At 41.2% G+C, this 13,149-nt stretch overlaps 1 protein-coding gene across 1 annotated transcript in view; it reads left to right on the top strand.

Moving 5' to 3' along the window:
- Setbp1 (SET binding protein 1) overlaps positions 1–13,149 on the top strand; it is a 321,531-nt gene that overhangs the window by 279,521 nt on the left and 28,861 nt on the right. Inside the window, exon 4 of the mRNA XM_038332182.1 lies at positions 10,569–10,739. Coding sequence (XP_038188110.1) covers positions 10,569–10,739 — 171 coding nt within the window. The remainder of the gene's footprint in view (positions 1–10,568; positions 10,740–13,149) is intronic.

Here is a 13,149-nt window from a genome sequence, read left to right as displayed (position 1 = left end):
GCCACCCGGAGGCACTAAAGTTTATCACAATGTGTAAGAATTCTTTTAGATCATTGCATTAAATTCCCACTAACAAGATAACAAATTAATTGCCTTTATTACTGTACTAGCCCAAAGTCTATTGAGTACAGAGTATCAACCTAGAAAAGCAGCTGGGGTCCCGAGTATGCTAGGCAGGAGGGGTGAACACAGGGAGATAGTGAGCATTTCCTTGATTTCTTTTTCTCCTGCCCCTTTAAGAAATTCCAGGCACCTCTGTAATCTGATGGTGGACTTTGGCTTTATTAGTGAGGTAGGCAGGGATGAGTAAATCAACTGTATCAGACAGGCCTCGGGACATCTAGAAATTGATCATTCTGCCGAAATAAGCACTCTGTGTTTATTAGCTGGGAGTTCATCACTACCGCTTCTCCTCATCCAATTCCTAAGAGATTTCAAAGCCATCATCATGGTATTAGCTCGTCTCACTGAACTACGAGCGATAAAGATTAGGAGATCTATCTAATGATGGGTCTGAGTTTCTGTGATTCTGGGTTTTTTTTTTTCTTCTGTTGCAAAGAGAGCCTCCCTAGCACACAGTCTTTGTACATGTGTGCACACCTGCACACAATCACGGTGCATTGTATCCAGTAAGATGAATTAAAGTAGATGATTTTAAAAAGTTCATTAAAGATCATAAAACAGCAAATTCTTCTTTGCTATCTTCATAAAGAGGTGACCACTTAACAGAGGGAATCTACGTTGCATTGATTTCTCCAGCCAGAGACAGTGGGCAATATTGCACTGAGAATAATTAGATTCTATCATCACATTTATAATTAAAACCTCCATCAATGATTAGGCATCTAGATATGGCCAGGAGGATGACCGCATACAAACTGATCTCTCCCAAACCAGTACATGTGAGTTTATCTATTTATACATATATTTATGTACGCACATCCCTAAGCTCCTGATATCAAGGGTTTTCTCTGTGTGCCTTCTAAATAAGCAGTAATCAAAATGCAAATAAGGTGACCCAGTTAGCATCACATGCAGATCTGTGTTTCCACACAGATGTGCTATATAACTGTGTGCTCTCGAAGCAGAAGGAAAGACGGCACAAAAGATGCCTCCACTAACTGATGTCGATTTCAAAGCCCTGCACATTCTGGAGAATCCAGGAAAGAGTCTTCCAGAAACAATGGTCCTCTAGTTTAGATCCAATCTACCGCTGTTTGTGTGGTCTGTTTCTAAGCTGCCCTGGGAACATAGACTCACAAGCATGCACCAGGGGGGCCAAGAAAACTTGTTCTGTGAAGTTTAAAAAAATTCATAGCCACCATGCTGGACTGAGATGATGCGAGGCTATTTTGTTACAATCAGAGGACAAATGTGTTTGGTTTGCTAGTGTGTAGCACTGGGTAAAACAAATTGCTTTCTCTCAGTGGGGTAGGGCCCAGCTGATTTCCATCCAAAAGAAGCTATTTTGCCTTACTTTCCTGAGGCCCCTATGTATTCCTCCCAGCCTGTGGCTAGCTTTATACACATTTCAGTCGGAAATTTGTAACTGACCTGCTCTCCAAGGATAGAAAAAGTATACTAGAAGCATTGTACTATTAAATTGGTTTTAATTACATGTGTGGATTTGTTCCTCCCTTGTTATTACCTTTTGTAAATCCCCTTATTATATTTTCCATAGAACAGGCCACCCTATTGTCTGCATTTTTTAAAACATGGATGAAATTACATCAGCATTACATTGGTTTTATCTGCCCTTCGTCCTTTTGTGGGGTGTGTGTGTGTGTGTGTGTGTGTGTGTGTACGTGTGTGCACATGTGTGTGCTAATTTAGACAAGGATTCATACCAGAAACTAAGTTTTAATGAATCTTGATCAGGATGCAAAATTTGTTCTCTGTGTATATGTTATTCTTTTAAAAAGACCTGATGTCTGAGATTAGGATGGTCCCAAAGTCTTGTGACTTGGAATGTCTCTTCCTTGCAGTTTTGGTAGTAGACTGGTCTTCTGGATGATGTCACTGGGCATTCACAGTGTAAACCTTTCCACTGCAAGGTCAAGAGAGACCAATTCTGAATCATTGTAATGCAATACATAAAGTAAAAGACACTGTAATGTAAGTCTGTCTACAATTACGACAGATGCAGATGGTTTCCCTATCAGCCCATTTATGCCCTTTTAAAGCAAGACAGGTAAGAATAAATCGTACTGTTTCGAAGTTTCTCTGACGTTTGAGAGCTTAGAACCAGAACAATGAACTAGAGTAGATTCTGGCCAGAAGAAATGTAACAGGAGAGCAGGGGCCCTTTGTTTGTCCCAGCCGCCCGGCTAGCTTACACCCGAAATGATCACACAGAAACTGTATTCATTAAATTACTGCTTGGCTCATTATCTCTAGCCTCTTATTGGTTAGCTCTCACATCTTGATTTAACCCATTTCTAATAATCTGTATATCACCACGAGGTCGTGGCTTACCAGGAAAGATTCAGCATGTCCGACCTGGCATCTCCATGGTGTCTCTCTGACTCGGCTTCTCCCAGAATTCAGTTCTGTCTTCTCCGCCTAACTAAGTTCTGCCCTATCAGGCCAAGCAGTTTCTTTATTGATTAACCAATGAAAGCAACACATAAACAGAAGGACCTCCTACACCAAAGGAAAGAGCAGAAGCTTTGGTGATATTATCCAACTTCATCCAGCAAGCTCGGGGAAGAGCCGCCGGCTCATAATTCCCACCTCTTATGCTTCATCTTATCAACATAGTTACCTCTAATGTGGTTTATCGCCTATACATAATCACTGAGCAATTTATTTGTGTCAGAAATACAATTTTATTTTTATTTTATTTAGAGCAATTTTATTCTGGAAATAAATTTTTAAAAGCCTGAAGTCAATGCGTCCTAAGGAATTGAAACTGTGCGTGGCACAAACATAACTTAAACACAAGGAGTGAGTTTTAAACAAGACAACCTGAGCAGTAAGAGGGCGTGCTGCCAGAAAATAAGAACGGCTGACATAATGAGTACTTAGGACGGTGAGGCACTGTAATAAGGATTTCTTTTTGCACTATTGTTAGTTTTCCCTCATTATTGCAGCAAATTCCTACAAACTTAGTGATTTAAATAAGGCAAATGTTTCACACTACATTATTGGAAGTTCAGAATGGGTGTCGCAGAGCTAAACTCATGGGTAGATTATTTTCGGGAAGCAATACTGGAGTGATTTCTTTCATTTCCCGCTTCTTTCTGTCAAGACATCTGCATTCCTTAGCCTGTGAGCCTGGGACCTCCTTCCTTGTGTATTAAAAGCCACTGGCGAAGCTTCTACCCCAATCCCATTATCACATATATTCCTTTTTTCTTTTCTTCCCTATTCTGTACCATATTGCTCTCTTGTGATTATGTTGTGGTCATTTGGATAACTACATACATTTTCCCTATTTGGGGCCAGCTGGTTAGAGGCATCAATGCTAGCAGGCTTCTTCCTTAATTCTCTTTTGCATTGTTATAGAAAAGTATGCACAGACTCTAGGAATTAGGATGCAGATGATTGTGTAGAAAAGACAGGGAATGACTTCCCATCTCCCGGTATAAAACCCGCTTAGTTCTCATGACGATCTCACTTCACTGACAAGGAAACCCAGGCACCCAGGTAAGAAGACTCCTTGCAAGTCACACAGCTAGCAATGATTGCTATGAAGTACAACTCTGAAAATTATATTTTCCCTTCTACATTACACCAGACAATGAATTTTAGATATTGAGAATTTGTGGCTTAAATAATGAAAGTAACTTTCCAAAGGTCTGAGCCTCGAAGGAGAGGTGTGTGGATTGTATTTATCCTATCTTTAACAAATCTTTTTAAGTAGCTCCTATTTGTCAAACAAAGTTGTGAGGAGCCAAAAGGAAGGCATGATTTCTTACAGTTAGTATTTTGTAGACACCTAGAAGAATTTGACAGAGAAATAAAGAAAAATTACAGATCAAGGCCTAGGTCCTATGGAAGAAGTTTGCACAGTGAGCGAGCAGACTGGAGAAGAAACGCTATGTCTACCTGACTGCGGATGATGTGCACCCAAGTTTTCTCTGCAGCCTGAATTTATTTTATAAATAGCTTGTGCGAAAACCTGTGACAGAAAGAATTATGGTTTTGCTTTTGTTCTTATCATTTTCTTACTCTACCTGGCTTTCTTCCCACTTCCAGTTACTGAATTCTACCTACATTTTAAGACCTTTGAGTATGTGTCTTTCTTCTCAAGTAAAAAGGCGGTCCCGTTCAAGGAAAGTTGACATCACAGAACATAATGGTGTCTGGCACACCCCGGTTTGTTGAGAGCTGAATATTATTAGTAAACAGGGTGGAAGGGCAGCCTCTCAGAGACCACTAGGTTTTCTTTGCCTTCTGATTCAGGCATCACCTGGCCACCTATCCTGTCAGGCTTATCAGTTTTGTTTTCTTTGTTTGTTTTTATCTTATTCTCCTTGGCTAACCTACCTCTGCAAGACACAAATACCTCAACTGGCAATTTCTGGTAGTTACCTCTGAAGTAATTGCTGGCTTCACGTGACTGATTCTAGGCCTGCCAAACAATATTATGCTTAAATGTGACCTTGCATAAAATGAAGTAAACTCATCTGACACAAAATTAGTGATGGCAAGCTCATACCCTTTGAACAGGTTGTCTGGTGTCCATGGATTCCTTGCCTGAAAGCCAGCGTATGTTCCTCTCTTCAAGACCTGCGGCCCCAAAGCATATGTACTCAAGAGCCATGCCTTCTTCTAATTCCCAAAGGTCCCTCTTTACAAACTTCAGGATCCATAAAGGATGGGATGCATCCTTTCTGATGACGTCGTACGAAAAGTAGAAATGCTGCTTCAGGACGGCCAATACCCACAAGCCCTTTATTCCTTGCCCTCATGAAAACTAATGGCTACCCTTTGCCCTGCAGAAATCATTAGAGCATAACTCTTAGGAAATGGCAACTTCATTTTCATCAGTGCCATATTTCTAGCAAGATGGATATTTGCTAAGTACTTGTGAGTTAATGATTAACATGATGCAGAAGTAGATAAAGCTTTGGGGTCAGAGTGATGGCTCCGCAGGTACAGGATTTACCATGCATATCTCACATCCGGAGTTTGCTCACCGCAACCCATGTAAAAATGGAAAGATAGAATTGACCCCATAAAGTTGTTCCCTGATGTCTTCATGTGTGCTGTGGCATGTACAGGCACACACATAGACACACACACATACATGCACATATTCAATAATAAGCAGAGAATATTTTAAAATAAATAAGATAAAACTTACTGAATTTGGCACACACGCACATACACACATGCAAATGTTTTCTTAGAGCTTAGGGCTTTCTGTCACTGCATTGTTCCCCTTGGCTGTCCATGAATTAAGTTCTTTTCCAGACTACACAAGAGAGAAAAGGTAGAATTTTAATTGTCAGTTGATAAATTAAAAAGTGAATGAGTGTTAAAGTTTTAAAATTCAAAGGATGGAATGTTGAGAAATTAAAGGAGCTATGAACTGAAACATGGATTTTAGCATCCCTTCACATGCAGGGTCTGTAAACATGAGTAAGTTATCTGGTCCTCTCTGCCTCTGTTTCCTCACTTGCACCTCTTACCATCCACAAACAGCATATTGCGTGTCAAAAATCTTTGCAAAATTAAAAGCTGCTTAACGACTCACTGGCTTTTAATTCCCCATTCATATCAAACTCTGCATCTGCAGAGTAAGTAGAGGGCTGGGAGGGGATGGAAAGGACCAGCCTTCCTTTGCCCCATCACCCTGCACAGAATTCAGCTGTAAAAAGCACCTGCATTTGCAAACTTTAGAATTTGAAAATGAAGGAAGCTATTTCAGCAAGCCTACATGAGTCAAGTCCTGTCTGCCAGTCAACAATGCTCCCTGCAGTGGATGTACCAAAATGAAATTGGTGGGATTCATCAATGATGAGCTGCCGGCTCCTTGTCTCAAAGGAGTTATGTGGAGGACCAGCAGCGAGCTGATGCATCCAGATTGTGCCATCTCTACAACTGTGTGGTGTGAGGCCAATCATGACCTGTTTTTGAACCTCTGCTTTCTTGTCTACTAGAAAGTGGAGTATACAGTAGACATCCCATGATGGGCATTTGCCTGTTTCCTGTAAAGAAATGAGAAGTGAGCGATAACTAGCTTTATTAACCTTCGAATAACATACGAATTACTTAACAGGGGGTTGAGTTTTACTTGCCAAGGTCGCAAAACTCATTAAATGGATCCTGAGAAGTTAGCCACCAAAGACCCTGATTTCCACCATGACCTTTGTGACCTTGAGTAACCCGGAGGAGAGGTAATTGAGCAGCTACTTCTACTTCAGAAGGAAGAGAATCAAAATATTGAAGCTATTGACTCACCCGGAAGGCAGTAAACAGTGCTTCGGTCCCTGACCTTTCTGCATCCTGGGGCAGTCGATAACCTGGCCACTGGATTCCGCGCCTGCCAGTGATTTTGATTGGGAGTAGTTTAACCTTGAACTGAGCTCAGAGTAACCAAGGCAACAGGAAGTCAGCTTCTGCATCTCAGGAGAAGAATCCATAAATCAAGTCCCTAATGCAAACATGGTGTACAGGTAGACGTTTGTAGGAATAAGTGATCTGAGAAATGACCCGTGAAAGCAAGTGACTGTCCCCTGATAGATTCTACCATAGCTACAGAGAATTTTGAAAAACTTATAGATAGAGGTCACCAGGTTTTTGTGAAATACTTTCATTTAAGTAATATAAATTTTCTCTCAGTTCTGTCTTTTAATTTTGAGCAGATGTCAGATTAAGAAAGTTATTGCTGCCATTATTTCTTACTTTAAAATCACATTAGTCTCTAGAAATATAAACATCTGTGTGCTATGATGTTAAAGTCTCAAAGTGCAGGAACAATCAGAACTCATCCACCAAGGATGTTCTCTGTACAGGCTGACTACTGGATTTGAAAGATAACCCTTCCCAGAAGCAAACCACCCAGCCTTTTCTCATGTTCACATGTAAATGAGGATGCTTTCTATGACCCAATTTGTGCAAAACTCTGTTTGTTTGTTGTTGTTGCTGTTGTTGTTGTTGTTGTTCGTTTATTTTAAATAATCACTTTCCTGCCTCAAAAAAAAAAAAAAATCCTGTTCCTATGAACAGAGAGAGAAAAGCCAGGCCCAGTCTGGAAGGAACCCACCGAATGTCCCACCATGGACCATCTGCTGTTACTAGATTGAAAGGGAACAAACTCTTACATTGGCCACCTGCACAATATCTTTTCCCAAGGGGCAGCTCCCTTCCCTCCACCCCAGGCCTCTGCCCTCAGAAAGAGTGATATCCTTTGTTTAAAGCTTATCTGATCGTCTTGCCCATCTATGCTGCTTCTGAGTGTCCATCATCTCTTTAAAAGACAAAAGTGGCTGAGAAAAACATCAGGGCCAGTTTCCTTTTCCTTTTCTTAATGATGATTTTGAAAGCTGACAATTCCTCAATTGCCTAGGGTTTCCACAGAAGCTAAACAGTGCTGATGGGGATGACAAAGTGTTTGCGGTGTCATTTTATTGCATTTAACAGAGTCTGTAACATAAACAGTTGAGTGGCAAAGTATACCCAGCAGGGGTATGATCAGACCAACTCTAATGAGACGATGTGGCCTGAGACTAATTTAGATGGTAAACATTTGCATGAGAATGGGCACAACTGGGATGGCTGGATATCAGTTCATTCCCGAGTGAGGGTTAAATATTCGTCTACTAATCCCGTTTATTGCCTCCATTCCCTGAACGCGCCATAATTTAAATAGAAAGGTATCTGTGTAACCTCTATCCGCAGGTACAAAGATGGCTTGTCAGTCATTATTTTTTTCCAAAGCAGCAGTTGTTCAGTGTAATGAATGCTGATAGCTTAGCGTTCCAAAGTGTGTTTGGGAGGGATCCTGTTGAGGTCCTGCAGCGAACAGAAATGGGGCGTTTGTTTTGGTTTCTTCCCTGCCTGCTGTCTCTGTGAACAGACCTGTTAGCAGCCACAAGCTAAGGGCCATTGGACATTCTACCCTAGTATCATGCTCATAGATAGTTCTACATCTTTTTCTCCTCAAACTCTCTTTTCCCAATGGAAAAGGAAACTTAATACATGTTTGTAGTTTAGAAAATATTAGTAGTTGGTAGAAGTAGTGGCTCATACTGATAATCCCAACTCTTGGAAGGCTGAGACAGGAGAATTGCCACCTGAGTTCCAGCCTGGACTATAGAATTAAACCTTTCCCTTTCCTTAACATATTCCTGTATCACATATGTATGATATATAATATGATATACATAGAACAGTAAAGTCAAGGCTAAGAAGTGAAGGGGTACTCTTCCTGACCCCCACTTTCTATACTCCACTGATCCCTGATCCTCCTCGCTTACAGTAACGCCTGCTAGTTAGTTAGATGGACGTTCGCGCAGGTGACTGTAACTACCGTGGGTCCTGTGTTTAGTCCATCTGAAGCACAGCTGCTTATTTTGCTAATAATGCATACTGCACCCATTTTTGCGTATCTTGATGGATGTACCTTGTAATGTTGTTACCATAGAACTTGACATTTGTCTCTTTCTGTCCTCAAAATACCCTGAAATGCAAGACCAGAAAATTGCAGAAATTGTATTCATCATGGCATCTTAAGCAAGAGTTTATGAGACAAGAAGGGAGAGTAGGAGGAGGGTAGCAGGGGTGGAAACAAAATGTTAGCAGAGCCCACTCTTGAGGTGCCTTCATCTGTGTGGTCCAGTTGTGTAGTAAGGCTTTTGTCCTCAGCACGAAGCATACTGTGATGGGCGTGAACTGCAGTCGGTGTTAGTTTGGTCCAATGGACTAAGATGATCTTAGCTTTAGCATTTTGCAACTGGTGATATCCAGTGCTACCTAAGAGCAGGGGGACTTTATTCAATTTTTCCTTAAGCTCCCCAAAAGGGTGTTCCTCTCATCTATAAAATTGAAAAAATAGTAGTAGCCATGGTCATACCTCACCGAGCTGTCAGGAAGCCAAAGTGATTAAAGGTGATCTCACGGTAGTGATTAAGAAAACCTTGCTCTAGAGAGGGACTATATCACCCAGGTTGGTTAGGATGGAAAAAAAACAGCGTCAAGAATGACTGACAAAACCCAATTTGTTGTTGTTGGTCATAGTCTACAGATGAAGGAAGCCTGAATAGATAGCCGTTTGCCATGGATGAGGCACACTCAGCCCTCTAGGATTAGTCGTGGTTTACAGCTAGGAATGTAGATAGGTGCCCATAAATCCTTAACCACACCAGAAAAGAGAACTGAACCTATCCTTACAGCATCAATTGCTTCTGAGGAATTCATGGGTTATATTGACCTCCATATCTGTAATAATATGGATAGGCAGTTACACATTAGCAATAATAGTAGAAACCTGCAAAGCATGGAGTGTGTCCTGGAACTCATTCCAGGTACTTAGCATCTCCACTCACCTGGATGCTCAACATACCTTACAAAGTTCTCTCATTGTCCTGCCTTTTAAGATAAAAAAGTTAACTGTAAAAACTCAAGTTTAAAACTAGGCACTTAATTATTAAGTAAAATTAAATTACGTTAAGTAAGTTGTTCTTGGTAATAGCCTGGAAATGCCAGAACTGGGAAACAGGATCCAGATTAACAAACAAGGATCCAGAATAGCCCATAAAAGGCTATCAGGAGCCATAACATCCTAATAACTTAACCTGTGTCGAGTCCTGACGCTCAGAACCCTCCAAATCAGTTCAATCCAATCTGCCATGATCCTTCTCAGCTCTAGCCATCACTATTCTATATTCACAATGGGAAACTATCATATTTCTAGTCTAGGCATCGGAAATGCCAAAGTTTCATTCGTTTTACTGTGTGAATGATATTCATAGTGTATCCCATCTTCCTTATCCATTCAGCCATATGTAGACACCCACGATAATTATCTATCTGGACCCCATTCCTCCCTATCAATTATTTTGCATGTTCTTCTCAGTGCCAAGAATGACTTTCCTTCAGCTTCACTGTTCCGCATGAGCTTGACGAAGCATCTCTTCATGCTGATCTTGTAACTTTAGAATCTCTCAGCATCTAGACTGAGTAATGCACAAACCTACAGGAACTGGGTGCTCAGTGTTTCTTCTCAGTGGGCTCGTCTTCCCGGCCAAGAGAGATGGGAGCCTCGCTAGGGTAGGAATCGAGGCAATCACCCTTCATACTCCATTCAGGGTAATCTCTGGAAAGATGAGTCTCTGAATCCTCAGAACGCTAATGGATACCTGATACATTACACTGTATCATTACATATGTGTCTGCCTCAAATCTAGGCATTCGTTTCAGAAAGCTTTTAGTCCCAACATCACCCTCAAACTAGCCATGGCTATTTTTCCCTTTTAAGTATTCTCAATTTCCTCTCTTTTTGTATCTGAAAGAGGACAAACAGTTGGACTGTTTACTTGAATCATGGTCAGGTTTTATGATGGTTGCCCTGCTGTTCCTTTAAATGAACTACAGGTCCTTGACTTATTGTTTTTCAGGGATGCCAAGTCCCCACTTAAAAGTGGACCAGACAGCAGTGCATAGTAAGAGCGAGGGCTCAGTATCCACCATGATGGCCAGGAAGAAGCCAACCGCAGTGGACAGCGTTGCGATTCCTTCAGCCCCGGTGTTATCTCTCCTGGCTGCGTCTGCAGCTACAACAGATGTAGGTGAGTTCTTCCCCACACACTGATGGCGGGCTCTGAAAAATCCATCTAGTCATGGGGATAAATGACATCACAATACAGTGTATTATGGATGAAGCTCAAAAAATCAAGGTAACGGTACAATACAAATGTCCTCATAATAAAGCTAATAAGTAAATAAAAGTCAGCACTGAACACCATGATGAATGTCTATAATCCCAGCACTCAGAAAGTGGAGTCAAGAGGATCAGTTCAAGGTCATCCTCACTTAGTGAGTTTAAATAGAGGAACAAGTAAATAAATTTGTAATAGCTAGGACCATAGCTGAGAGTTTGACTCGGTGGTAAAGTATTTGTCTGATACGCATAGGTATCATCCAGACTATCAAAAAATTAATTGGCTAATTAATTTAAAGCAATTGCAGTTTGAGTATCTCTAATCAGAAATGCTGTGCCCAGAAGTGACTGAGAATGCAGTGTGGGGGCCATTTGCAGATGCATGTCAAGACATTCAACGAGTTTTTTTTTCGAACTTCTAAAGAAGCAAATTCAAGCCAGTAGATAACAAACTAATCTATCATTTAAAGTCCTTCTCGTCAAGCTGCCTTTGTTCACAAACACTGTAGATGAGCAGGTCATGGTCCATCTCCCCAGTCTAAATGGTCATGTGTCAATCAGCTGTCTTCGCTGCCTGTAAACTCAACTGGGAAACCAGGTCATGGCTGAATGTGAAGTGACTCAGCCTGAAACCGAAACAACTCGTGATGGTGTCACCAGTTACATCGTCACTGAGTGAAGGTTAGGAAGAAACTTTCAGTTCCGTCATCATAGTGCAGACCAGTTGTCACGCTGACCCTAGAGATACGGTGCCTCATGTTCTTACCTCACTGCAATTTTAGTAAGTGAAAAATGTTAAGGGAAAAAGCAAATAGAAAAATAAATCAAAGAAAATTTTTAAAAGTCTGTTTTAAAATAAATATTTAAGGGTTACATGTGGCACATGTCCAAGGCCCTGCAACCATACATCAGGAAAAGCAGAATGCATATATCTCTTGAGGTAGATGAAGTGTGGGGCCCAATGAAATTCATTTGCCTTTCATATATGCCTCACAGACGGTTTTGATTGCTTTATTTTGAGAATTTCACACATTTTGCACTGCATTTTCATTGTATCTACTCCTCCTCCCTTGCCTCCCTTGAATCCTTCTCTCAAATTCATGTCCTCTATTTTAATAATGTGTGTTCTACTAAATCTAATTAGTGTTGCACATATAGATATACACACATATAAATTTGTGTGTGTTTATGTGTGTATATATGTGTGAACGCACAGTTGATCCCCTTAGGCACGGGCACTCCACCAAGGGCCCATCCCTGAAGACAACTAACTCTCCTTCCCTATCCCACCATCAGTCTGTGGCTCCCTACCTAGAGAAGGGGCCCTGTGGTGCCTTCCCCTCTCCATGCCGGAATGTTGACTAGTGTTGTCTTATGCAGGAAACCGTATTATTCAAAGATCTTGAGGGTAACATTTCTGTCCGGTACGGAAGACACCATTTTGTAGCTGTCTTTCCAGTCCTCTGGCCATTACAGTCTTTCTGCCCCCTTTGTCATGACGTCCCCTGAGCCTTGGGTGTGAGGGGATGTTAATATATGCATTGGATGATGGACATCCCGTCACTTGTTCTCTGGATTTTCAATAGTTATGAATCACTGTAGTGGTCTCTATCTGGTGCAGGGGACATTTCTTGGATGACTAGTGAGGTTTTCACTTATCCATGGCTCTGAACATAAGTATTTAGAAGGCTGGATCAATTTTAAAAGATAGTAGTACTAGGTTCTCATCTATGGTATATGACCTTTTCAACCATGGGTTCTTGGCTAAGTTTACAATACCATTCTGAGTTCCTTCTATCAAGTGGAGTCTTAAGTTCAATAAGACAGAGGCTGAATACCCCCGACATATTAGTGCCAAGATTTCACTGTTGGGCATATCTTGCCCAGCTGATCCATATTCTAGTTTGAAGGATTTGCAGCTGGATGGACTGTTGAAAATGTTTCTCTCCTGGGAGCTTACATAATATCGTCCAATACTAGAAGAGCTAGCCATTGGGGAGGAGACTTCCAGGGCTGTACCAGCTTGACTTCTCCAAGTCCCGTAACCAAAGTGTATGATGACGTCAGCAAAAGAGTCTCATTGTTCAATTCTGGTGGGCAACCATGAGCAAGGGCAATAGTCTCTGCTGTTTTGGGGTCACATAGACCCTTCTTGACAAACACTGGCATCTCACCTGGCCCTGAGCCTTTTGTTGAATAATTATATGGCTGCTGGTGGTGCGGGAGGTGCTAAAGGATTTCATTTTTCTTTACAGCTGAACATAATTCATAGACAATACAATAATAATAATGTATAATAATTTATAATAGATAATTGT

The sequence above is a fragment of the Arvicola amphibius genome, chromosome 5 (genome assembly GCF_903992535.2).
Source record: "Arvicola amphibius chromosome 5, mArvAmp1.2, whole genome shotgun sequence".
NCBI classification, from domain to species: domain Eukaryota; kingdom Metazoa; phylum Chordata; class Mammalia; order Rodentia; family Cricetidae; genus Arvicola; species Arvicola amphibius.
The sequence above is the reverse complement of the archived record's forward strand: the minus strand, read 5'-3'. Positions and strand labels throughout refer to the sequence as shown.